Source organism: Carcharhinus amblyrhynchos, unplaced genomic scaffold, assembly GCF_965287045.1.
Source record: "Carcharhinus amblyrhynchos unplaced genomic scaffold, sCarAmb.v2.hapA scaffold_646, whole genome shotgun sequence".
NCBI classification, from domain to species: Eukaryota; Metazoa; Chordata; class Chondrichthyes; order Carcharhiniformes; family Carcharhinidae; genus Carcharhinus; species Carcharhinus amblyrhynchos.
The window spans coordinates 43,641-69,409 of NW_027650386.1; the positions used below are offsets into that span (position 1 = coordinate 43,641).

A 25,769-nucleotide genomic window follows, 5' to 3' on the forward strand; every position below is an offset into this window, starting at 1 on the left:
ACATCCACAGACCATTTGTCGTGTGTGTTTTACAGAGGCTCGTGCTGACCTGAGGAGATTCCCGATGAGTTGCAGGAAGATTTGTCGGACTTGTCTGTTCATTTGTTGCCTCTGAGAGCGCTTCTTCTCTCGAGCAGCTGCCAGGTTTGTGTGTGAAGCCAGGTGGGCAGAAGCCAGCTCAGTGTTTGCCTTGAGCTGCTGGGTACTGGAACACAACAGAGGGGGCAATGAGTGATTGGAGGGCAGGGTCACGGGGACAGGTGAATGGACAAAAAGGAAGGTTCAGGTGCCGGATGTCAGAGTGCAAAGGTCAAGAAAACAAGCAGATTAAATTGATTAACCAGTTAAGGAAGAAACATCTTCACGAAAAGATTTGTTTTGCTTCTAAGAAACAATGCTAAAACAACAGCGGAACATGACAAAGGAGTGGAAGAGGCCATTCAGCCCCTCAAGCACATTGTGCCACTCCATCAAATCACAGATTTCAGAAGGTTCGACTCCATTCACACGCAGAAGCAACATTGATAACTGCGTGTACGTCACCTGGTTGTCACGGAAACTATTTGACCCTTTCTGCTTGTCTACAAAATAAAAGCTTAGAGTTCAATAGTATAGAATAGGAAATATAAATAGTCATAGAGGTTTACAGCGTGGAAACAGGCCCTTCGGCCCAACTTTTCCATGCTGCCCCTTTTTTTTAAACCCCTAAGCTAATCCCAATTGCCCGCATTTGGCCCATATCCCTCTAAACCGATCTTATCCATGTAACTGTCTAAATGCTTTTTAAAAGATAAAATTGTACCCACCTCTACTACTACCTCTGGCAGCTTGTTCCAGACACTCACCACCCTCTGTGTGAAAAAATTACCCCTCTGGACCCTTTCATATCTCTCCCCTCTCACCTTAAACCTGTGCCCTCTAGTTTTAGACTCCCCTATCTTTGGGAAAAGATATTGACTATCTAGCTGATCTGTGCCCCTTATTATTTTATGACCCTCTATAAGATCACCCCTCAGCTTCCTAATCTCCAATGAAAAAGTCCCAGTCTACCCAACCTTTCTTCATATCTCAATCCATCAAGTCCTGGTAGCATCCTAGTAAATCTTTTCTGCACTCTTTCTAGCTCAGTAATATCCTTTCTATAATAGGGTGATCGAGGGTGAATATAGAATAGAATAAATAATAGAACAGAATGGAATGGAATATTGAAGAGAATGGGCAGATTCCCTCAGCGTTGGAAACATTCTCTCAGCATCGACCCTGCCAACCCACCTCAGAATCGTATCTGTTCCAACAAGACCATCTCTCATTCTTCTAAACTCGAGGTAAAGTGACTTCTCCTGAATTCCTGATTGGATCTGTTTGTGACTATATAATATATCTATTGGTTCAGGCAGGAAGCAGTGTAATTTTCCTTTCATTCGTTATGTAACTCAATGGGCTACCCTTTATTGTGAGACTGTGCCGCCTGGTTTTAAACCCCCAGCCAGGGGAAACTTCCTTCTGCATCAACCCTGTCACGTCCTGTAAGAACTTTGCACATTTCAATAAGATCACCTCTTTTTTTCACAACTCTAGAGAATACAGGCCCAGTCTCCACAATCTCTCCACACAAGACAACCCACCATCCTATATAATAGTTTGGTGAACTGTATTCCATCAAAGGCAAGCATATCCTTCCATAGATATGGAGATTAAAATGATATACAATACTCCAAGGCTCTGTGCAATTGCAACAAGACAGTAAGATGGAGGGAGGTTTGCTATCTAAAGTTGTTGAACTCAGATCCTGTGCTGACCTCCTCTTGCAATGGAGGCCAACAGACCATTTGCCTTCCGAACTGCTTGCTGCACCTGACTGCTGGATTTCAGTCACTCATGAACAAGGACTCCAAGTTCCATTTACACATCAGCACTTCCCAGCCTCATTCCCGTTTAAAAATACTCTGAATCTCTCTTGTTCCAAAACGGATCACTTCATCCTCATTCACATGATATTCCAGCTGCCATCTTCTTGGCCACTCACCTAGTCTGGCCAAATCCCATTGAAGCTTCCTCATATCCTCCTCATAGCTCATAGTCCCATCTGCTTTTGTATTATCTGAAAATTTGGACATTCTACATTTGGTTCCCACATCCAAATCATTTGCATCGATTCTGAGCAGTTATTGGCCCAGTGCGGATCCCTGTGGAACCCCACGAGGAACAGCATCATGAGAATGACCCATTTATTCCACTCTCTGTTTCCTGCCTGTTGACCAATTCTCAATCCATATTATACCACCCCCATCTGCTCCAATTCTGTTTAGTAACTTCCTGTGCTATACACACCACATCTACTGGTCCCCCTTTATCTATGCTACAACTAACAATCTCAGAAAGCTCCAACAGGTTTGGCAAACATGATATATCATTCATAAATCCATGTTGCCCAATCATATCACAATTTCTGAGTATCCAGTTACCATAACTATATAATAGCTTCTTATATTTTCACTACTACTGACTTCAAACTAATGGGTCTGTAGTTCTCTACTCTCCCTCCCTTCTTCAACAGCAGGGTTAACATTTGCTACTTTTCAGTCTGCAGGAACCTTTCCAGAATCTATAGAATTCTGAAAGATAACCAACGATGCACCTTCTTCAATACTCTAGGATACAGCTCATCACGTCCAGGGATTTATCACCTTCAACCTAATTAATTTCTTGAATATTACCGCTTTGTTAATACTGATTTCTCTCAGTTCCTCATTTTCACAAGGCCCTTGGTTTCCTGCGATTTCTGGGAGATTTTCTGTATTTTCCTCCATGAACAAAGATTTTAATTATTTGATAAGTTTCTCTGCCATTTTCCTATTCTGCATTGTAAATTCTCCCATCTCTGCCTAGAATGGACTCACATTGTCCTCCTTTTCCTGTTCACATACCTAAAGAGATTTTGATACATTCCACTGCCCAGTTTAAGGATCCTTTGGGGTTTTGGTCAGGTGATCAAAGAATCATAGAATCCCTGCAGTGCAGAAGGAGGGCATTCAGCCCATTGAGTCTGCACCAACAAGAATCCCATCCAGGCCCTATCCCCATAACCCCACATATTTGCCCCGCTAATCCCTCTAACTGATGCGAAGGGACCATTCATCATGGCCCATCAACCTAACCCACACATCTTTGGACAGTGGGAGGAAACCACAGCAGACCTGAGGAGAATGTGCAAACTCCACACAGATAGTAACCCAAGCCGAGAATCAAACCTAGATCCCTGGAGCTGTGAGGCAGCAGTGTTAACCACTGTGCTACCGTGCCTCCCTTTGGAGAGAACGTACCAACGTATTTCCAGGAGGTGAAGGTTCCACCAATGGCGCCTCCGGGAGCCACTTTGCTGCAGCTCTGGGGACTCCTTACCTGGTTAAGAATTCTTCCACAGTGGCTGTGGGCAGGTAGGGGGTCTCAAGCCCCTTATGTTGTGTGGTGAGGACTGTGCCATTGTCAACGTCCACGAGAACTAACTCTTCCACCTGTAAAGATGAACACCCAGAGTGATCGCTGTATTGACACGAGAAACACTACATTCCTGTGACATTAGTGTACCTTAAAGAAATGTGTCTTTTTAAAATCATATTCTCTGCAGTTTGTAAGTAGGTTTTATTTCATTGTTGTCTGCTTGAAGTGCTTTTATTGCAGCTTCAATGGTTTAAATGGGGTTTTGTTTATTTTTACTCAGGGCCTCAGATACATTATGGGATGTTTTATGACCCTGCATTGTTAGGGGTAAGGATGATTGACAGGTCAGGTGACAGGAACACTTTCATTTTCAGTTTGGCTGTGGTTTTAGTTTGGAAGGTGTTTCGATATCAGACTGAAAGCAGCGTTTCTCTCTCCTTGGTATTGGAAATTCTGCTGGATAGCTGGAAGCAGGTCTCCTGGCCTTCCTGGAGTGAGAATTCTACTGTTGGTGGTTTGCTAGTCAGTACCTAGAGCCTCTCTTCCTGCTGTTTTGGGAAGCTTTTCCAATGTTAAGCTTGTCTGTGTATCAATAGGACTGCAGCACCCAACCAAAGGACTAAGTTCCATCATCACGTGAGTATTAATATTTTCTGTGTTGAACCTGTGGCAGGTTTAGAGGAAAGTTTGTTTGATTGGAACATTTCGTATCATTGTTAAGGTTTTTACAACATGATGTTTTTTCTTGTTTATAATTGGTAAAAGTTATTTCTAATTTTCTATCTACACATGTTAACTATATTTTAAAATAAACTTTGTTTGATAAAAGCTCCATGCTGGGTCATTTGAGTCATACCTGAAGTGAAACATCTCATGTTTATCCAAATTCAAGGTGCAAAAGGTACAAACTAGGCGGCTCCATAAAATACTTTGGAGTTTCGGACCTGAACCATAACACACCGCACAACACAGGTAAGGAGCGAGACAGGCTGGGAGGAGAGGGAGGTGGAGACTTTCAAGGAGAGAATTCCAGAGATTAAGTGAGTCAAGCACACCAATGGTGATGTGATTAAAATTGGGGAACATGGAGATGTGGGATTGAGAGGAGGAGAGGATATATTTGAGGGAGATTCGGGGCCAGCAGGGATTGCAGAGATAGTGAGGCGCAAGGTCACGGGAGGATCTGAAAATAACAATGAGTGCTTTAAATTCAATGCTCTGCCAGATCGCAAGTCATTATAGGTCAACGAGCCACTGTCAGAGGGTCAGTGCTGAGGGAGCGCCGCACTGTCAGAGGGCCAATGCTGAGGGAGTGCCGCACTGTCAGAGGGTCAGTGCTGAGGGAGTGCTGCACTGTCAGAGGGCCAATGCTGAGGGAGTGCTGCACTGTCAGAGGGTCAGCGCTGAGGGAGTGCTGCACTGTCAGAGGGTCAGTACTGAGGGAGTGCTGCACTGTCAGAGGGTCAGTACTGAGGGAGTGCCGCACTGTCAGAGAGTCAGTGCTGAGGGGGTGCCGTACTGTCAGAGGGTCAGTGCTGAGGGAGTGCCGCACTGTCAGAGGGTCAGTGCTGAGGGAGTGCTGCACTGTCAGAGGGTCAGTACCGAGGGAGTGCCGCACTGTCAGAGGGTCAGTGCTGAGGGGGTGCCACACTGTCAGAGGGTCAGTGCTGAGGGAGTGCTGCACTGTCAGAGGGTCAGTACTGAGGGGGTGCCGCACTGTCAGAGGGTCAGTGCTGAGGGAGTGCCGCACTGTCAGAGGGTCAGTGCTGAGGGAGTGCCGCACTGTCAGAGGGTCAGTGCTGAGGGAGTGCCGCACTGTCAGAGGGTCAGTGCTGAGGGGGTGCCGCACTGTCAGAGGGTCAGTGCTGAGGGAGTGCCGCACTGTCAGAAGGTCAGTGCTGAGGGAGTGCCGCACTGTCAGAGGGTCAGTGCTGAGGGGGTGCCGCACTGTCAGAGGGTCACTGCTGAGGGAGCGCCGCACTGTCAGAGGGTCAGTGCTGAGGGAGCGCCGCACTGTCAGAGGGTCAGTGCTGAGGGGGTGCCGCACTGTCAGAGGGTCAGTGCTGAGGGAGTGCCGCACTGTCAGAGGGTCAGTGCTGAGGGAGTGCCTCAGTGTCAGAGGGTCAGTGCTGAGGGAGTGCCGCACTGTCAGAGGGTCAGTGCTGAGGGAGTGCTGCACTGTCAGAGGGTCAGTGCTGAGGGAGTGCCGCACTGTCAGAGGGTCAGTGCTGAGGGAGTGCCGCACTGTCAGAGGGTCAGTGCTGAGGGAGTGCCGCACTGTCAGAGGGTCAGTGCTGAGGGAGTGCCGCACTGTCAGACGGTCAGTACTGAGGGAGTGCTGCACTGTCAGAGGGTCAGTGCTGAGGGAGTGCCGCACTGTCAGAGGGTCAGTGCTGAGGGAGTGCCGCACTGTCAGAGGGTCAGTGCTGAGGGAGTGCCGCACTGTCAGACGGTCAGTACTGAGGGAGTGCTGCACTGTCAGAGGGTCAGTGCTGAGGGAGTGCCGCACTGTCAGAGGGTCAGTGCTGAGGGAGTGCCGCACTGTCAGAGGGTCAGTGCTGAGGGAGTGCCGCACTGTCAGAGGGTCAGTGCTGAGGGAGTGCTGCACTGTCAGAGGGTCAGTGCTGAGGGAGTGCTGCACTGTCAGAGGGTCAGTGCTGAGGGAGTGCCGCACTGTCAGAGGGTCAGTGCTGAGGGAGTGCTGCACTGTCAGAGGGTCAGTGCTGAGGGAGTGCCGCACTGTCAGACGGTCAGTACTGAGGGAGTGCCGCACTGTCAGAGGGTCAGTGCTGAGGGAGTGCCGCACTGTCAGAGGGTCAGTGCTGAGGGAGTGCCGCACTGTCAGAGGGTCAGTGCTGAGGGAGTGCCGCACTGTCAGACGGTCAGTACTGAGGGAGTGCCGCACTGTCAGAGGGTCAGTGCTGAGGGAGCGCCGCACTGTGTTGGAAACATTGCGCTTCAGAGGTATTGAGCTGAGCTGCGATTGGTCTGTTTTGTTGACTTAGATGAAGATTCCATGGCACAAACTGAAGGAAAAGCAGGATATTGGGCCTCCTGCCATGGGAATGCCTCCGTAATGGTTAATCTCCTGGCTACCTTGAGGATTTACCCGGGAATGATTAAAGTCGAGTGGGTGAGGGGGTGGTTTCCAAGATGTAATTCTGGTTCTACGCAATTAGGAACATGTTTCTCGACAGGAAATTATTCTCCACCCTCCTCGACTCCAGCGCTTTGTAATGTTCAGCAGGGTTCGGTCACTGAGATTGGACAACATTGATTAGCAACACTGACCTCGTTGATGGTTTCGAAGTGTCTGGAGTGGCAGCCCATCAGGAAGACGGTGGGTGCCATCACCAAGTCCAGCATCTGATTGGCCAGCACCGGGATGTAGGGGTGCCGCCATTGGAGAGGGTGCAGATAATGTACAAAACACTCGGTGACCAGTGTCAGCAGAGGCCAGTTGGTGGAGAAAAAGACCACTCTTCGTTCCGTCAGGATGTACGTCAGAATCTGCAGCAGAGGGTGGAACAGTGGGTTAACAGCATGACGGGAACATTGGGAAAACACATCCAAACACCCCATAGCCAATCCCCATCATCGTCTGACAACTCTATAAGGAGCAGGCAAGGTTCATGAGGTTGATACCAAAGGTGAATGGCCAGGGATTCTTAGGGAAGGCTATACAGTCTGGGAAAATGGAGCAGTGACTGCAGTGAGATCTTATGGAGGGTTTGATAAGGCATACATAGAGAACACCCCTTAGGATTACAAATATAAGATCAGCACTAATAAATTCAATTGGGAATTCAGAAGAAACGTCTTTGTCCAGAGAGCTGAGAATGTGGAACTCATTCCCGTAGGGAGTGGGTTAAAGTGGATGGTAAAGATATAGTTAACGGGAAGCTGGATAACCAAACGAGGGAGAGAGAGGAATATGCTGTTTGGGTGAGATAAGAAGAGTGGGAGCATGTTCATCAGCAACACAAACTCAATCATGGATCAGAGAAGCTAAATGGCCTGTTTCTGTGCAGAAAATTCGATAAACCTATATAACCACACGCACGCACGCATGCACACACACATGTATGCACAGACACACGCCTACTTGCACACACATGTGATGGGCAATAAATGCTGGCCAAGTTTTATGAATGAAAGAAAGGTTTACCTGTAGGATGGTTTCTGGTTTGAAGCAGAGGAATGGAGTGTGCAGTCCGATATCTATAACTGGGCTGTCAATGTCTTCCGGAGGTGACAGCACAATACTGAGAGGCCCCAGCTCGAAACACTGAGCACCAGGACAAGAGGAAAGAGGCAGACATCAGTGATCCACTTGATAAAGCAATGAAACAACAAAGATTAGACACTTTGGCCAGAGAGTCCCTGGCCCCTCATTGGGGAATTGTGTTGGGATAGTTCTCTGCTGCAATCCTGGACATTCTCCCTGTGGCAGCAACAAAGGCCATCTGGCCCCTCGACCTTGTTCCATCATTCACTGAGATTATGGTTGACCATCTATCTCATCTCCACTTTCTCACACGATCCTTATTTCTGCTGGTGTTATTTGTATCCAGAATTCTATTGTGAGATTATCTGTCTTGAACATACTCAGTGACTGAGCACCACCCCCTCCCTCCCCCCCCCCCCCCCCCCCCCCACCCCCCACCCCCCACAGCCTCTGAGGGAGAGAATTCCAAAAATTCACCAACTCTTGAATCAGGAAATCCCTCTTCATCCCAGTCCCAAATGGCCTGTCACTGATTGTGAGACTGAGAACTCTTGTTCCAAACCTCCCCCCGCCCCCCCACCCCACCCCAGACAGGGGGGAACATCTTTCCTGCATCTACTCTGTCACACTCTGTAAGAATTTTGTATGTTTGAATGAGATTGCCTCACCTTCTTCTCAATATCTCCTGACAGGACAATTCCACTATCCCAGGAATCAGTCTGGTGAACCTTCGCTGTACTCTCTCTATGACGAGTATATCCTTCCTTAGGTTAGGAGACTAAAACTGTACAATACTCCAGGTGTGGTCTCACCTAGGCTCTAAACAGGACTTGCTAACTCTTGCATTCAAATCCTGTTTCAGAACAACCAACATTCCATTTACCATCCTAATTGCTTGCTGCATCGTTAGTTTTCTGTAATTTATGAACATGAGACCCTTTTGGACTTCTTACATCATCGGCACTTACATGGATCACAGCAACTGGGTCCTCCCTCTCCCACAGTAACCTCCTCTCCAACTCGCAGCAGGTACACTGAACCTTGGCACCGGGCAGACAACAGTCACTTGGGCTCTTGGTCGCAGTGAACTATCTCCTTGATCTTACTGACTCTGGCCAGCATTACATTCCCCTTGCTTCATTGGTTTCCTGTACTATGGTGCCATGTCCAATCTGAAGCCCACCCTCATTCATAAAAGCTACTGGAACCTCAAACCTTTTGGAAAATTGCAAAGGCTGGGGTTTCTCCATTCCAGCCTTCTTGATTCTCAGAGCAGCGAGGCTCCCTGCTTGAAAGGGACTCCTTCAGCCTGTTCCATCAATTAGTAAGACTGTAACTTATGATACAACCTTCATACATCAGCCTTTGTCCACATCCTTACTGTGTACATCGAGTCCTTATTCACTCACGGCTTTTAGTCATGGCTCTTGTCCGAGGCAGCATGAAATGACAGACCCCAAAAACAGCCTCAGCCAACCCCGGGATTGAAGCCAAGCCGTTGGTGTGATTCTGCTAAGTGAGCTAACTGACCTTTCTGGGGTTGCACCTTCGAATATCTCTACAGCTTTTATTTTTTTTGCCCCTCCATTCCTGTCCTGAAGCACCCAGCTCCTGCACTGACCAAAACCACCCAAACTGACCCCGTGGGCGGAGGGGCTGTGTGATATGGGGAGAGGAGCCGAGGGAGGAGACAAGATTCCCTGTCAAACGTCACAAGCTAACCCTGCCCAGTGGACTCCATCTTACATCCAAGGGTGTTTTAAGTAATTCTGTGACACAACCAGGAACACACGTGTGCACACAGGTAGAGCAATGGTTAAATTACTGGTCTGGAAATGCAGAAACCCAGACCTTCCCATTGTCCGCCCCTCGCCCACTCCAATTCCTGTGGTTGTCAGAGTGTAAAATTCTCACCATGAATTCAAATCCCACCATGACGGCTGGGGGAATTTATTAAATAAATCGACAGTTGAAAAGCTAGTTTACGTTTATTAATTAGTGTCACAAGCAGGCTTACATTAACACTGCAATGAAGTTACTGTGAAAATTCCCGAGTCGCCCCAGTCCGGTACCCGTTCGGGTAACAATGAGGGAGAATTTAGCGTGGCCAATGCACCTTAGCCAGCACATCTTTCAGACTGTGGGAGGAAACCAGAACCCCCGAAGGAAACCCACGCAGATACGGGGAGAACGTGCAGATTCCACACAGACAGTTACCCAAGCTGGGAATTGAACCCGGGTCCCCAGCGCTGTGAGGCAGCAGTGTTAAACACCGTGCCACCTCAGTAACCATGAAACTATCAGATTGGTGTGAAACCCACCTGGTTCACTAATGCCCTTACTGGAAGTTCTTCCTCATTCTGGACGATGTGTGACTCACACCTCCTGTTGGCTCTCTCTGAGGCAGGGTAGTAAATCTCTCAGATCTGTTCAAAACCAGCTCCTGAAGGGAAGTCACGGCTGGGTAAACAGTCACAGCCCCAGAATGATTAACACCCTCTGTATCACCCTCACCCTGACAATGCTGCATTTCTGGAACAGGCATCTTACCAGCTGGAGGGAACCAGGCGGAGGACAGGGCACGAGTGCCAGCTGGGCAGCAAATTCTTTCACCTTCATCTCAAACTCTCTGTCTCCGCAGGACTTGAGCTCCAGCAGCAGGCTGAGGGTGAGAAAGTGGAGGAGTTAGTGACAGCCAGGAGCTGGCAGAGACAATGCAAACATCAGTAATACTGCAGGTCACATTAAACCTACAGCACCTTTAACACAGCAGAATATCCCAAAGCATTGGACAGGTGTGATATCGGGCAACACTGCACCTGGAGTAACAGAGGGAGGTGTTAGCATCAAAGAGATAGATACAGCAGAAAGAGATAGAGATTTAGAATGATGGAACTTGCTCAGGAGACAGAATATGGTACTCATACTCCCATAGTCCGTATGAATTGTGCTACGTATAAACCACAAAGATATTTATGCACACACACACACACTCACACACACACTCACACACATGTACACACACACACACACTCACACACACACACACACACACACACACTCACACACATGTACACTCACACATACACACACATACACTCACACACATGTACACTCACACACACGTACACTCACACACACGTACACTCACACACACACGTACACTCACACACATGTACACTCACACACACATACACTCACACACACGTACACTCACACATACACACACATACACTCACACACATGTACACTCACACACACGTACACTCACACACACGTACACTCACACACACACGTACACTCACACACATGTACACTCACACACACGTACACTCACACACACGTACACTCACACACATGTACACTCACACACACATACACTCACACACACGTACACTCACACACACGTACACTCACACACACACATACACTCACACACATGTACACTCACACACACATACACTCACACACACGTACACTCACACACACACGTACACTCACACACATGTACACTCACACACATGTACACTCACACACATGTACACTCACACTAGTGCAGAAACACACCTTTGTGTAAAAACCCAAGTGTACAGCCCATTTACTGTGTGTTTTATGGAAGAGCAGAGATGTTTTTTGAGCAGCAGGGGAGTTTTCCCTGGACAGCTAGTCAATATTTGTCAATGATTGCAAAGTGTGTTTAGAAGTGTCGCCGTGGCGAAAGGTTCAGAAAAATATTTCCCTTCGATTTCTGAGAATCATCTCAAATCAGTCACATGTCCCAAATTCCATTTATTGCCTCCAGATTCCGACACGGAGGCCGGATCTTTTCCAGCTATTTTATTTCCAGCTCTGGACAAACGTGAGGTAATGCATTTTAGAACATCGAACATACAGAACACTACAGCACAAACAGGCCCTTCGGCCCACAAGTTGCGCCGATCATATCCCTACCTACCAGGCCTATCTATAACCCTCAATCCCATTAAATCCCATGTACTCATCCAGAAGTCTCTTAAAAGATCTCAACGAGTTCGCCTCCACCACCACTGACGGCAGCCGATTCCACTCACTCACCACCCTCTGAGTGAAAAACTTACCCCTGACATCTCCTCTGTACCTACTCCCCAGCACCTTAAACCTGTGTCCTCTCGTAGCAACCATTTCAGCCCTGGGAAATAGCCTCCGAGAATCCACCCAATCAATACCTCTCAACATTTTATAAACTTCTATCAGGTCACCTCTCAACCTTCGTCTCTCTTCGAGCTCCCTCAACCTTTCTTCATAAGGCATGCCTCCCAATCCAGGCAACATCCTTGTAAATCTCCTCTGCACCCTCTCAATAACTTCCACATCCTTCCTGTAGTGAGGCGACCAAGAAGGTCTAATTGAAAGCTCTTTTGGAAGGTCTAATACAGATTGGAAATATACAGTAAATGGCAGAACCCTTAAGAGTATTGATAGGCAGAGGGATCTGGGTTTACAGGTACCCAGGTCACTGAAAGTGGCAACGCAGGTGGAGAAGGTAGTCAAGAAGGCATACGGCATGCTTGCCTTCATCGGCCGGGGGACTGAGTTTAAAAATTGGCAAGTCATGTTGCAGCTTTATAGAACTTTAGTGAGGCCGCACTTGGAATATAGTGTTCAATTCTGGTCTCCACACTATCAGAAGGATGTGGAGGCTTTGGAGAGGGTTCAGAAAAGATTTACCAGGATGTTGCCTGGTATGGAGGGCATTAGCTATGAGGAGAGGTTGGAGAAACTTGGTTTGTTCTCACTGGAGCGACAGAGGTTGAGGGGAGACCTGATAGAAGTCTACAAGATTATGAGAGGCATGGACAGAGTGGATAGTCAGACCCTTTCTCTCAGGGTGGAAGAGTCAATCACTAGGGGGCACAGGTTTAAGGTGCAAGAGGCAAGATTTAAAAGAGACTCCGAGGCAGATTTTTTACACAGAGGGTGGTGGGTGCCTGGAACTCGTTGCCGGGGGAGGTAGTGGAAGTGGATACAGTAGTGACTTTTAAAGGGCGTCTTGACAAGTACATGAATGAGATGGGAATAGAAGGATATGGTCCCGGGAAGGGTAGGGGGTTTTAGTTCAGTCGGGGGCAGCATGGTTGGTGCAGGCTTGGAGGGCTGAAGGGCCTGTTCCTGTGCTGGAATTTTCTTTGTTCTTATTTAACAGTTACGAGTCTGATTGCGGGCAGTTAGGGAGGAACTAGTTCCTGCCGTGCGGAGAATCACGAGCAAGGGGAATAAACTCAGAGCTGGAAATATCCTCAAGATAAAGGGGGGGCGGTTTAGAATGGAGTTGAGGAGGAACTTCTTCACTCAAAGGGTGGTGAATCTCTGGAATTCTCTGTCCGTTGAAGTGGTGGAGGCTGCCTCGCTAAATATTTTTAAGACGCGGGTTGATGGGTTTTTGATAAGAGAGGGGATTAAGGGTTATGGGGAGAGGGCGGGAATGTGGAACTGAGCCACGACAGATCAGCCATGATCTTATTGAATGGCGGGGCAGGCTCGAAGGGCCAGATGGCCTACTCCTGCTCCTATTTCTTATGTTCTTATGAAATGGAAAAGCACCTTCTTCAGGGTATTGAAACTTCCTGATTCAGGCTTGAATCCCCAGAAGCCAACTCTTCCCCTCGGAACGTGTTAAATTTGGAGTGTCACTTTCCAGATGTTTCTCTCTTACGGCCCTGCGTTTTCTGAAATTTCAATCATTTCAGCAGATTCCTGGGCAGTTTGGGGAGTGAGGCTATTTGACTGCATGAGGCAGCACAGTTATGCAGGACGGGCAGGGTGAGTCCATGGGGTCTTTTTCCTCTTTAACGGTTTTTTCACACTTTAATTAATATTCGGCACTCTGAAATGATAATGTTTTAGTCGGGAAGCTTATCCACGTTTTTCACTGTGATACGAATTTTATTTCCTGACTGTCTGTTGGGGAAGATTAATTCAGAAAAACCTCCAGAGCCAAATTTAAGTTCCCCTGACTTTGAGGGGTTGAGCTGTGAGCCCTTGAATATCACAATGACCTTCCAATTTATACTGACATTCCAATCCTTCCTTCAGAACTTCCAACTTGCAACCAAATTCTTCAATAATTACTCATGGAGTCACGCCATGGCTCCATCTCCAACCTCCTCTCCCTTTCCAAAGTCCTTGACTTTGTGCCTTACATTCCTGTCTAATTTTCCCTGGGATAGGCCTGTCACAGTAATGTAAGAAGTCTCACAACATCGGATTAAAGTCCAACAGGTTTATTTGGAATCACGAGCTTTCGGAGCGCTGCTCCTTGATCAGGTGACTGATCAGGTGACTCACCTGATGAAGGGCAGTGCTCCGAAAGCTCGTGATTCCAGATAAACCTGTTGAACTTTAACCTGGTGTTGTGAGACTTCTTACTGTGCCCACCCCAGTCCAACACCGGCATCTCTGCATCATCACTGTGATGGTGAGGTTTTTATCAAACATAGAAGATGTTCGTATCACTGCAAGGACGGGGAATTTGACACTCAGCATAATTTCCATTCACTGCAGCGAGACTGGAGAATCCCGGCGGCTGGAATGATTGGAAAATTCCAGGTGTCTTTTGTGATTGTGACAGTGTGGAACCTTCCACAGTCTTTGCCATGGTGGAGAATCCCTTCCTCCACCAGCAATGTGAATGGAAACAAGGGTTTTGGGAGAGTTTGAAGGTATTTGACGTTTTCTATGAAGGCTCAGAGAATTAAAGCAACAGGGCGGAGCTGGGGATGTCCCCCCTGTGAAAGTGACTTCTCCTGACAGTCCAAGGACTTGAAAGGGATCTTCTCACACCTGCAGCTTCTTAGAGAGAGAGAAAGGGGAATGCCTTTTGCTGAATGGAGAGCTGCAGTGATTTGGAATCTTCCAGCTGTCCAGGGAACTTCCAAGCTTTTGGAGGACAGAGACGATAATGAGGAATTTAGCCCAGGATAGTGTCTGAATTCACCACCTTCGCACTGAACAACACCGTTCCCAGGTACTGAAGGGGCAGATCAGCCACAGGACCCTCATCCTGAGGGAGAGTGCTGAGATTAACCCCAGCCTGAGCCCACCCAACCCAGGGGGAACCCTCCCCCTGGCAGTGGCAGAGGGGCACATGGGGCACTGGACCTACCACACTGACCGCCCTCAGGGTCCAACGTGCCCAGTCCAGCAGCAAAGACCGCTGGGTGCAGCTGCCACCCGGGAGGTGGGTGAACGGTGTGGGGGGGGGCTGCTGGGTGGGCTGCCCAGCCCCTACTGATATGTCAGCGAGGGGTTTTACAGAGTCATCGAGTTCCCGCCCACTTTGGGGGCAGGGACCGGTAGGGGAGGCGGGACAGGCTGAGTAAATCCCACCCACCTTCATGACCAACGGGATTCCTGCTTTTAGTTCGGACACCCAAATCCGCGGGGAACCGGGATTCACCCCATTGGTGAAGGGGGCCGGTGAACCCCCCCCTCCCTCACTGTACCAGGCTCTTACCAGGAAAGACAATCCTTCAGCACAGTGTAGTATGGAAATTTGGTGATGACACAGATTCCGTAGGGAACAAGGACCTGGAACGATTCTGAGGGATCTGTCGCCAACTCGGAACCCTCTGGGGGAGCCTGATAGAGATCGCTCTCCTAAAAAAATAAAACCATCACATCAGACATCTTTCAACATCCCCCCTCCTGCTGAATTAGAGAATGTAATTAACCTCAGCCCACACACACAGTCTGCATAGTTATCCGCAGGCGCTAATCAAAGGCAATTGCCCCAAGGGTGTGGGTCATTGCTGTCAAACTCGATCCCACCCTCAGTCTAGCCTCCATCGGGGACTGTGTCTAGCCGTCCAGAACAGGAAGCTGGTGCCTTTCCCCTGCCCTACGCCAGGGAAAATAACATCAGCTATGGTCCTAGAGTTCATAGAATCCTACAGTGCAGGAGGCCATTCGGCCTATCGAGTCAGCACTGACCACAGTCCCATTCCACCCTATCCCCATAACCCCATGCAGTTACCCTAGCTAGATCCCCCTGACACTAAAGGGCAATTTAGCATGGTCAATCAACCAAATCTGCACATCTTTGGGCTGTGGGAGGAAACCAGAGCACCCGGAGAAACCCACGCAGACACGAGGAGAATGTGCAAACTCCACACAGACAGTGACCCAAGCCGGGAATCGAACCCAGGTCCTGGGTGCAGTGCTGATCACTGTGCCACTGTGCTGGCCCTGTTACTTTATTCAGTGTCATAGGAAAAGGAGGAGGCCATTCAGCCCCTTAAGCTTGTTCTGCCATGCTATTAGATCATGGTTGACCTGAATCTTAACTCAATCTATCCTTCCTGGCTACATAATCCCAAATACAGAGTGGCACGGTGGTTAGCACTGCTGCCTCACAGCACCAGGGACCTGGTTTGATTCCCAAGGTGGGTCACTGTCTGTGTGGAGTCTGCACATTCTCCCCGTGTCTGCGTGGGTTTCCTCCAGGAGCTCTGGTTTCCTCCAACAGTCCGAAAGATGTGCTGGTTAGAGTGCAATGACTGTGCTAAATTCTCCCTCAGTGTAACCCCAACAGGCGATGGAGTGTGGCGGCTAGGGGAATTTCACAGTAACTTCATTGCATTGTTAATGCAAGCTTATCAGTGACACAAATAAAAAGGTTTATTTTAATAGTTTAACATACCAATTATTCCGAAGTGAGGTATTGAGCTTTATAAATGGAACAGTGGAACTTGTGATTGGATAAGTGACATAAATTTTTCTGACTATTGTCTAGTATTTGAAGTTATTCCAGATGCTCCCTGCCCTTAATCCCATAGGAAAGAATTCCATTCCAACTCAAAATCTGCACAGGAAATTTACCAATCTCTCCAATCCTCACCTTTACTTCCCTGTGTACGTGCAGGACCACTCCCTGCTGTCTATTCCCCAGGATATCCGTGAGAACCAGGAAATGGAAAGACTCATCCTGCTCTTCCACCTGAAGTTTATATCCATCTGTAATGCAAAGAGAGAGAGGCACAGACACACAGACACACACAGACACAGACACACACACACACACACAGACACACACACACACACAGACACACACACACACAGACACAGACACAGACACACACACACACACAGACACAGACACACAGACACAGACACACACACAGACACACACAGAGACAAGGGGGAGAAGGGCAGGGTTAGGGACAGCGAGAGTGAGAAATGGACAGGGAAAGGGAGAATGAAAGTGCAGGAGGAAAAGAAGGTGAAACATATTGACAAGGGAATAAGGGATATTGGGATCAAAATAGAAGGATAGAATGACAGTCACATTGATGGTGCAAATGGATAGAGAGAGAGACAGAAAAGGATACAGAGAATGAAAGTAACAGATAGAAATGGAGATGGGAAGGGTAAACAATAGTTTGGCAGAAGATAGAGTGCGAATGATAACAGAGTACAAGGAGAGATAGAGGAAAAGATACAGAGAGAGAGAGAGGAAGAGATTGAGGAAGGCAGATAGACCAGGGCAGAAAAAATAGAGCAACAGAAAGATCAGAAAGGAAAGAGGGAGAAAGAGAGATGGAGAAGGAGAGAGAGGAATATACATCGAGATTCAGAGATAAAGAGAGAAATAGAATTGAAGAGAGAGAGAACATAGGAGACAAGTGGAGAGAAAGCAAAAGAGAAAGAGAGCGAGAGGAATGAGCAACATCAGGACAGAGAGGAATAAGAAAAACAAGTTAAAACATCCAAATCAAATTATTCTGCATCAGATTCTCTGAGAATTTAATTGAGAGGAACAAACCTGCAGTAATAAACGCATCAGAACAAAACTGTACGGTCTTGGGGATAGAAATGTCAGTAATAACATCTTAAATTTAATGGTTGGTGGAACCATCATTGGACAAAGACTCAGCCCACTCTCCAATTATTATCAGTTCCACAGGGGCAAAGGGCATGGGGAGATGGGAGGGGGTGTGAGGGAGGGGGCTCCTGTTCTTGTAATGAATGGAGTCTATGGGGAATGCCTGTATCTACATCACTAACTGTCCTTGTTTGTTTGAACTGCTTGGTGTTTGCACAGGAAATGGAACAAGGGAAGCAGCATCTGAAAGAATAGTGACAGGACAGCCAGTTGCATCACTCGGTTAGAGCGTGGCTGATCTTTATCTTACTACTGGCCTTGATCGCATTTCCCGGGATCCCTTACTCAATGTCCATCGATCCCAGTCTTTCCAGTTCATCCAATTCCCACCTACCCCCATCACCCACAGTTAAGAGGGCGTTCCAGGTTGGAATTTTTAAAGGGTTCCTGGGTCACTAATTTTAAACTTCTTCCCCTTGTTTTGGAGCCTGCCTCCTGTGGAAACGGTTCCTCTCTGTCACTCAATCAAATCCTTTCATCAGATGGTGGTGGCACAGTGCTTTTGTCAATGGACAGTAATTCAGAGGCTCAGATTAATGTTCTGGGGACCTGGTTTCAAATCCCACCAATGCAACTGGTGGGATTTAACTTCAATTAATAAAATCTGGAATTGAAAGCTAGTCTGTTACAATGACCGTGAAACTATCACCAATTGTTGTAAAAACCCATCTAATTCACTAATCCTTATTTTGGAAGGAAATCTGCCATCCTTACCCGGTCTGGCCTACATGTGACTCCAGACTCACAGCAATATGGTTGAGTCTGGAATGGCCTAGCAAGCCCCTCAGTTGTATAAAACTGCTATGAAGTCTAATAAAAGGAGTGAAAGCAGACAGACCAGCTGGCACTGACTGAGGCATCGAAAACAACATCAAACTCAGCCCTGTTAACCCTGCAAAGACTGAGTTACTAACATCCGGGGGCTTGTGCCAAGATTGGGAAAGCTGTATCACAATTTAATCAAGCAACTGCATGACATTGTCATACTCACAGAATTATACCTTACAGATACCGTCTGAGACACCACTATTACCATCCCTGGATATGTCTTGTCCAGACCCAGCAGAGGTGCTGGCTCAGTGATATACCGTCAGGAGGAATTGCCCTGGGAGTCCTTAACATCAACTCTGTACCCCATGAAGTCTCATGGCATCAGATTAAACCTGGGTAAGGAAACCTCCTGGTGGTTACCACACACCACCCTCCTTCAGCTGGTGAATCAGTACCCCTCCATGTTGAATAACAATTGAGGAGGTGGGTAGAGAGTGTACTCTGGGTGGGGATTTCAATCTCCATCATCAATATTGGCTCAGTAGCTTATCCTTTGCACTGATGGGTTGGGCTCCTCCATCATTGAGTTTGGGGATATTTGTGGAGCTCCAGTGATGGGGGAGCCCAGCACATCAGGTCCACTGCATCGATCATCAGTAAAGTGTTGGAAGGGCTCATCGACAGAGCTATCAAGCAGCACCTGCTCAGCAATAACCTGCTGACTGACACTGAGTTAGGGTTCCACCAGAATCACTCAGCTCCTGACCCCATCACAGCTTTGGTTCAAATATGACAAAAGAGCTGAATGCCAGAGGTGAGGTGAGAGTGACAGCCCTCGACATCAGGGCCACAGTTGACCAAGTGCAGCATCAAGGAGTTCCAGTGAAATTGGAATCAATGGGTATTGGGGGCAAACTCTCCACTGGTTGGAGTCACACTTGGCACAAAGGAAGACGGTTGTGGTGGTTGGAGGTCAATCCTCTCAGCTCCAGGACATCTCTGCAGGACTCCCTCAGGATAGTGTCCGAGGCCCAACCATCTTCAGCTGCTTCATCAATGACCTCCCTTCCATCATAAGGTCAGAAGTGGAGATGTTTGCCGATAACTGCACAATGTTCAGCATCATTTACGACTCCTCAGATACTGAAGCAGTCCATGCCCAAATGCAGAAAGATCTGGACAATATCTAGGCTTGGGCTGACAAATGTCAGGCAATGACCATCTGAAACTAGAGAGAGAATTCAGCCATCTCTGCTTGACATTCAATGGCATTACCATCTCTGAATCTAACGAGTCACTCATCTCCTGGCCCCCACAAAACCTGTCCACCATCTACAAGCACAGGTTAGGAATGGGATAGAATACCCTTCACTTGCCTGGATGAGTGCAGCTCCAACAACATTCCAGAAGCTGAATGTGATCCAGGACAAAACAGCCTGCTTGGCCGACATCCCATCCGCAAATGTCCACCACTCTTCACCACTGCCACACAATGGCAGCCGTCTGTACCATCTACAAGATGCACTGCTGAAACTCACCAAGGCTCCTTTGACAGCACCTTCCAAACCATGACCTCTACCAGCTGGAAGGACAAGGGCAGCAGATACCTGAGACCACCACCATTTGGAGGTTCCTCTCTCAGTCACTCACCATCCTGCCTTGGAAATATATCGCCATTCCTTCAGTCTCTCTGGGCAAAATCCTGCAACTCCCTCCCTAACAGCACTGTGGATCTACCTACACCACAGGGACGGCAGCAGTTTAAGAGGGTGGCTCACCACCACCTTCTCGAGGGCAATTAGGGACAGCCATAGATGCTGGTCTAGCCAGTGACACTCACATCCCATGAAAAAAATTAGTAATGATTTTAATCCCCGTAGCGCACCTCGTAGTCTCCTGGCCTTCTCTACGCAATCTGTCTTCCTAATTTTACCCTGATTGGATGGTAATTGGCTGGGTTGGATTTGTCCTGTTCTTGTGTACAGGACATACCTGGGCAATGTCCCACATTATCGGGTAGATGCCAGTGTTGGAACTGTCCAGAAGAGCTTGGCTGGAGACACAGCTATTTGTGGAGCACAAGTCTTGGTCAGGAATGTTATCAGGGCCATTGCCTTTGCAGTTCCAGCCTCATTCTGCTCGATCACCAAGACTTCTCCGGCCCTCCTGGGGGGGGTGAGCCCAGGATTGATCAGTTGCTCCAGGGGGCATCCCGTGCCCATCACGCTCAATGATATTGTTTAGTGGGTGGTGAGTAAGGAAAGTCCAAGCTAGGCCTTCCTTTCCCTGATCCAGTGAGAGATAGAAGAGCAGAAATCATCACCTCCACCTTGAAGTCTGGGATGTTTATTATACTTTCCAATGTTGGAATAAAGTCATGTGAGAGACGGAGGAAAGAATCGAGGAAGAAGGGTGAGGAGAGGTCCAGGTCCTGGCTGAAGCAGGCCTGAGAGGATTGGGACACAAAGACAGCCCTGGCAAGCAGTTCTGTGCCCCACAAGGGAAAGGCTGGTACCTCTACCTGCCCGTGAATAAACCACCCTCCTCCGAGGAGATGCCATTTCCCCCACACGTCCCTATAGCTGTAGGTAACCGAGAGCTGACTGCGAGAGGATTGGGAGAACATTAATGGGACTCTGGTCTGATCTGAAAATGATAACATTCTAAGAGGAACTGATGGGTTAGATGCTGAAAGACACTCCCCCATTGGCTGTGAACTCTAGACTGTCACAGTCTCTGGATAAGGAGGTGGCCATCTTGGGTGGAGATGAGGAGAAACGTCTCCATTGGTGGGTTGTGAATCTTTGGAAATCTCCAGCCCAGAAAGCTGTGGATGTTCACTCGCTGAGTAGATTCAAGGTGGATTACTGCGGGAATCAAGGGATATAGAGATCAGAGGGAATAGTAGAATGAGATAGAAGATCAGCCATGATCTTATTGAATAAATGGGCAGATGCTGAGGGTGTGGAGCTCAGTGTCACTCTGTTTCTGCAGCAGCAAATCAACACCCAGAATCCACTCGGAGTTAAAATCAGCATCAGGAATGATGAAGGCTCAGTCAGCAGCCAGACATCGATATACAGCCACCGGCAGAGAGACGTCTCAACACACACAGCAATAAGGAACGGCCACTGAGAACCTTCCATCAGGGTCCACAGGATAAAAATCAAAGTGAAACCACGGGCTCCGAATATTATTCGATAGAATCATAGAACCATCACGCACCATCATGCTTCAACATGCTCCATCACGCCCCATCACGCCCCATCATGCTTCAACATGCTCCATCACGCCCCATCACGCACCATCATGCTTCAACATGCTCCATCACGCACCATGATGCTTCAACATGCTCCATCACGCCCCATCACGCCCCATCATGCTTCAACATGCTCCATCACGCCCCATCACGCACCATCATGCTTCAACATGCTCCATCACGCACCATGATGCTTCAACATGCTCCATCACGCCCCATCATGCTTCAACATGCTCCATCACGCCCCATCACGCACCATCATGCTTCAACATGCTCCATCACGCCCCATCACGCACCATCATGCTTCAACATGCTCCATCACGCCCCATCACGCACCATGATGCTTCAACATGCTCCATCACGCCCCATGATGCTTCAACATGCTCCATCACGCCCCATCATGCTTCAACATGCTCCATCACGCACCATCATGCTTCAACATGCTCCATCACGCCCCTTCACGCACCATCATGCTTCAACATGCTCCATCACGCCCCAGCACGCTCTGTCATGCTCCATCATGAGCTATCCAATTGGTCTCTCTCCTGCTGCTCTTTCTACCAGCTCTGTTTCTGCTTTGAGTATTTAGACAATTCTTTTTTGACAGTTATTGCTGAATGTGCTGGCTGGGTGGATTCAGGGCCTCCCCCAGGCCTTACGGCAGGAATTGGGATTCTGGTGGTGAGATCAATCCCCAGTTTCCACCTAGACCTTCACCACCATCAATGGGAAACCCAGCACTCAGCCCAACTTCCGGATTGTTCATCAGTCCTGTGAAATGAGGCGGTTCAATGGTCAAACCACTCACTTGACATGCCAGCAGGAAGCAATGCCAACCTTGAGAAACCACAGCCACATTCAATGGTTAACAACTGGGTTGCCCCATAACCACATCACATTCATTGGGAGTACAGATCTCAGAATGATTTCAAACAACGATGAGACGGGGTATAGGAGAGAGACAGAGAATCTGTGAAATGGAGCAACGACAATAATCTCTCCCTCAATGTCTGTAAAACAAAGGAGATTCTCATCGATTTCAGGAAGCATGAAGGAGAACATGTCCCTGTCTACATCAACGGGGTGAAGTAGAAAGGGCCGAGAGCTTCAGGTTTTTAGTTGTCCAGATCACCAACGATCTGTCCTGGTCCCCCCCATGCTGATGCTATAGTTAAGAAAGTCCACCAACGCCTCTACTTTCTCAGAAAAGTAAGGAAATTTGGCATGTCCGCTACGACTCTCACCAACTTTTACAGATGCCCCATAGAAAGCATTCTTTCTGGTTGTATCACAGCTTGGTATGGGCTCCTGCTCTGCCCAAGACCACAAGGAACTACAAAGGGCTGAGAACGAAGCCCAGTCCATTACACAAACCAACCTCCCATCCACTGACTCTGTCTACACTTCCCACTGCCTTGGCAAAGCAGCCAGAATAATTAAGGATCCCAAGCACCCCGGACATTCTCTCTTCCACCTTCTTCCGTTGGGAAAAGATGCAAAAGTCTGAAGTCACTTATCAACCGATTCAAGAACAGCTTCTTCCCTGCTGCTGTCAGACTTTTGAATGGACCTATCTTGCATTAAGTTGATCTTTCTCTACACCCTAGCTATGACTGTAACACTACATCCTGCACTCTCTCGTTTCCTTCTCTATGAATGGTATGACTTGAATGTAAACTGTGCAAGAAACAATATTTTCACTGTATATTAATACATGTGACAATAATAAATCCAATCCAATCCAATCTGACCTGGGAAACACAGCTCTGGCAGTCCACACAGCTCAATCCCTCTTGGAACGTTGATGTGTTCCTTAAATATTTCCATGTTTCCAAATAGATGTCCTGCGGGGAATGTTGGGCCAGTGATCTCCTCTGGCTTTCTCAATGGGCTCTGGGAATGGGCCTGAGAATTCGCTTGAGGCCCAATGAATGGTGGTGCGTGAATGGACAAAATCTCCGGGGTGTAATCTGTAGCATCGGCGATACCGTTGTGTAGGTCCTGCAGAAGGAATGTCATTAAAGAGCAGAAAGTAAACAACGTGGCACAGTAGATATCTCAAAAATATCCCACCCTACAGCGCAGTGTTTCCACAGCTCAGGGTACAGGAGGGGGGAAGTGGAGGGAAACTGACAGTCACAGTGAGGCTGGTGCTGGATTGATTTTGAAAACCCGTGGGTGCCTGTCGGCTGCTCTGGGTGAAGAAGGAAGGGTTGAGATTTGAGATCCTTCGAGAGACCTGCACCTGAGAGAGTTCAAAGGTCAGAGAGGGTCGAATGGATGGTCAGCTTTCAGAGTGTGTGAGACAGACACCGGGAGAGGCTCCCTCCCCGTGCCCAGATCGAGGAGAAAGATTCTCACCGCTGACGGAGAGAAGTGTTTGGTGGAGAACAGGAAATCTTTAGTGACGGGGGAAATGTGGAAGTTCTAGTTGAGGTCAGGGGGAAGGGGCAGAATGGAGTGGTTATAAAGAGGTCACAGGTGTCAATAGATGAAAAGGGAAGTGTCCTGCGATAGAACCGTACACTGAGTGCCGAGGAGATGGGGCCAGAATGAGTCGATGGAACGACAGAGTAGGTCTATTTGATTAAGATAATATAACACAAAACAATCATGTTTATAAACCCCACATGAACTTCCTCCCACTCAGCTACCCTCTCAGCTTTCCCTTCCTCTCTGACACATTTATCTAGATTCCTTTTAAATGTATCAATGCTGTCCACCTCAGTCACTCCGAGTGGCAGTGAGTTCCAATCTCTGGGTAAGGAGGATTCTCCTGAATTCCCAACTGGATTTATCGCATTGTTATCATCCCTCAGTTCTGATCGTTCCCACAAGTGGGAATCTTGTCTCTGTCGAGGCCTTTCATGTCCCTCTCTCAGGCTCCCGCCTTCAGACTCTCGCTGCAGTGAGTTCTGACTCAGGTCAAGCAGTCACTGAGCAGACTGTCCCACTCAGAGAAGGGCCCCCAGTCTGAGAGTTAACGATTACAATCAAACAAAAACAGCCCATTCAGCACCTTGACGCTGTTCCACCATTCAGTTAGATCATTGCTGATCTGTATTTGGAATGGTCCCCAGTGTCCAGAGATATTACACTCTGCCCTGTGGCCCAGTTTGATTCGTGGGAACGTTTCTCCCTATCTACTGTGTCCAGCCTACTCATGTTTTGATCAAATCTCCTCTTAACCATTCTTCTTCTCCAAGGAGAACAGCCCCAGCCTCTCCAATCTATCTTTGTAACTGAAGATCCTCATCCCAGGAGCCATTCTTGTGAATCTTTTTGCACTCTCTCCAATGCCTTCAAATCCTTCTGAAAGTGTTGTGTTCAGGTCCAATTAGTGACATATACAAATGCAGCATGACCATGTTTTTGTAGAGTATGCCCTGAGTAATGAAGCCCTGAGTAATGTTTTATTAACCACTTTCTCAGCCTGTTCTGCTGATTTTAATGACTAATGGGAGTATACCCACTGCTCCCTCTGCTTCTACAGACACTGTACAATTGGACACTTTATTTTGTGGTGTGGCTCCATGTTCTTCTACCAAAATGCATCACCTCACATTTCTCCGCGTTGAACATTATCTGCCGACTGTCCACTCATCCACTAATCTGTTCATGTCCTTTTGAAGTTCTGCCCTGTCCCCCTCACAGTTTATAAAAGTTCCAAGTTTTGTATCATCTTTGAAATTGTGCTCTGTACACCAAGATCCATTTATATCAGGAAAAGCAAGGGTCTCATCACAGATCCCCGGGGAACCCCATTACACACCTTCCCCCAGCATAAAAATAACCAGTCACCATTACTCTCTGCTCCCTCGCTCTCTGCCAATTCTGTATCCGGGTCCCTGCTGTCACTTTTATTCTGCAACCTCTAACTTTGCTCACAGGTCTATTGTGTGGCACTGTATCAAATACCTTCTGAAAGTCCATGTACACCACATCAACAGCAATACCCTCATCGACCCCCTCTGTTACCTCCTCAGACACTCCAGCAGGTTAGTTAAATATTACTGTGGCCTGACCTGCTAGTATTCAATCAGTTAAAGCTAGCACTGAACCTCAGTTTGATAAAGCACTTTCCCTCCCTCAAGCATTTATCCATGATCAAGAATTCAGCTTGCAGGATAAGAATCAAAGTCATTTCAAAA

The 25,769-nt window shown here is 47.9% G+C and overlaps 1 protein-coding gene across 1 annotated transcript in view; it reads right to left on the reverse strand.

Moving 5' to 3' along the window:
• LOC145339740 (DENN domain-containing protein 3-like) overlaps window positions 1-25,769 on the reverse strand; it is an 87,482-nt gene that overhangs the window by 40,219 nt on the left and 21,494 nt on the right. The window contains exons 3-10 of the mRNA XM_080184266.1: window positions 23,370-23,619; window positions 16,545-16,660; window positions 15,162-15,304; window positions 10,220-10,331; window positions 7,610-7,729; window positions 6,733-6,951; window positions 3,403-3,515; window positions 50-205 (exon numbers count right to left, since the gene is read on the reverse strand). Of these exons, the coding sequence (XP_080040392.1) occupies window positions 50-205; window positions 3,403-3,515; window positions 6,733-6,951; window positions 7,610-7,729; window positions 10,220-10,331; window positions 15,162-15,304; window positions 16,545-16,660; window positions 23,370-23,619 (1,229 nt within the window). The remainder of the gene's footprint in view (window positions 1-49; window positions 206-3,402; window positions 3,516-6,732; window positions 6,952-7,609; window positions 7,730-10,219; window positions 10,332-15,161; window positions 15,305-16,544; window positions 16,661-23,369; window positions 23,620-25,769) is intronic.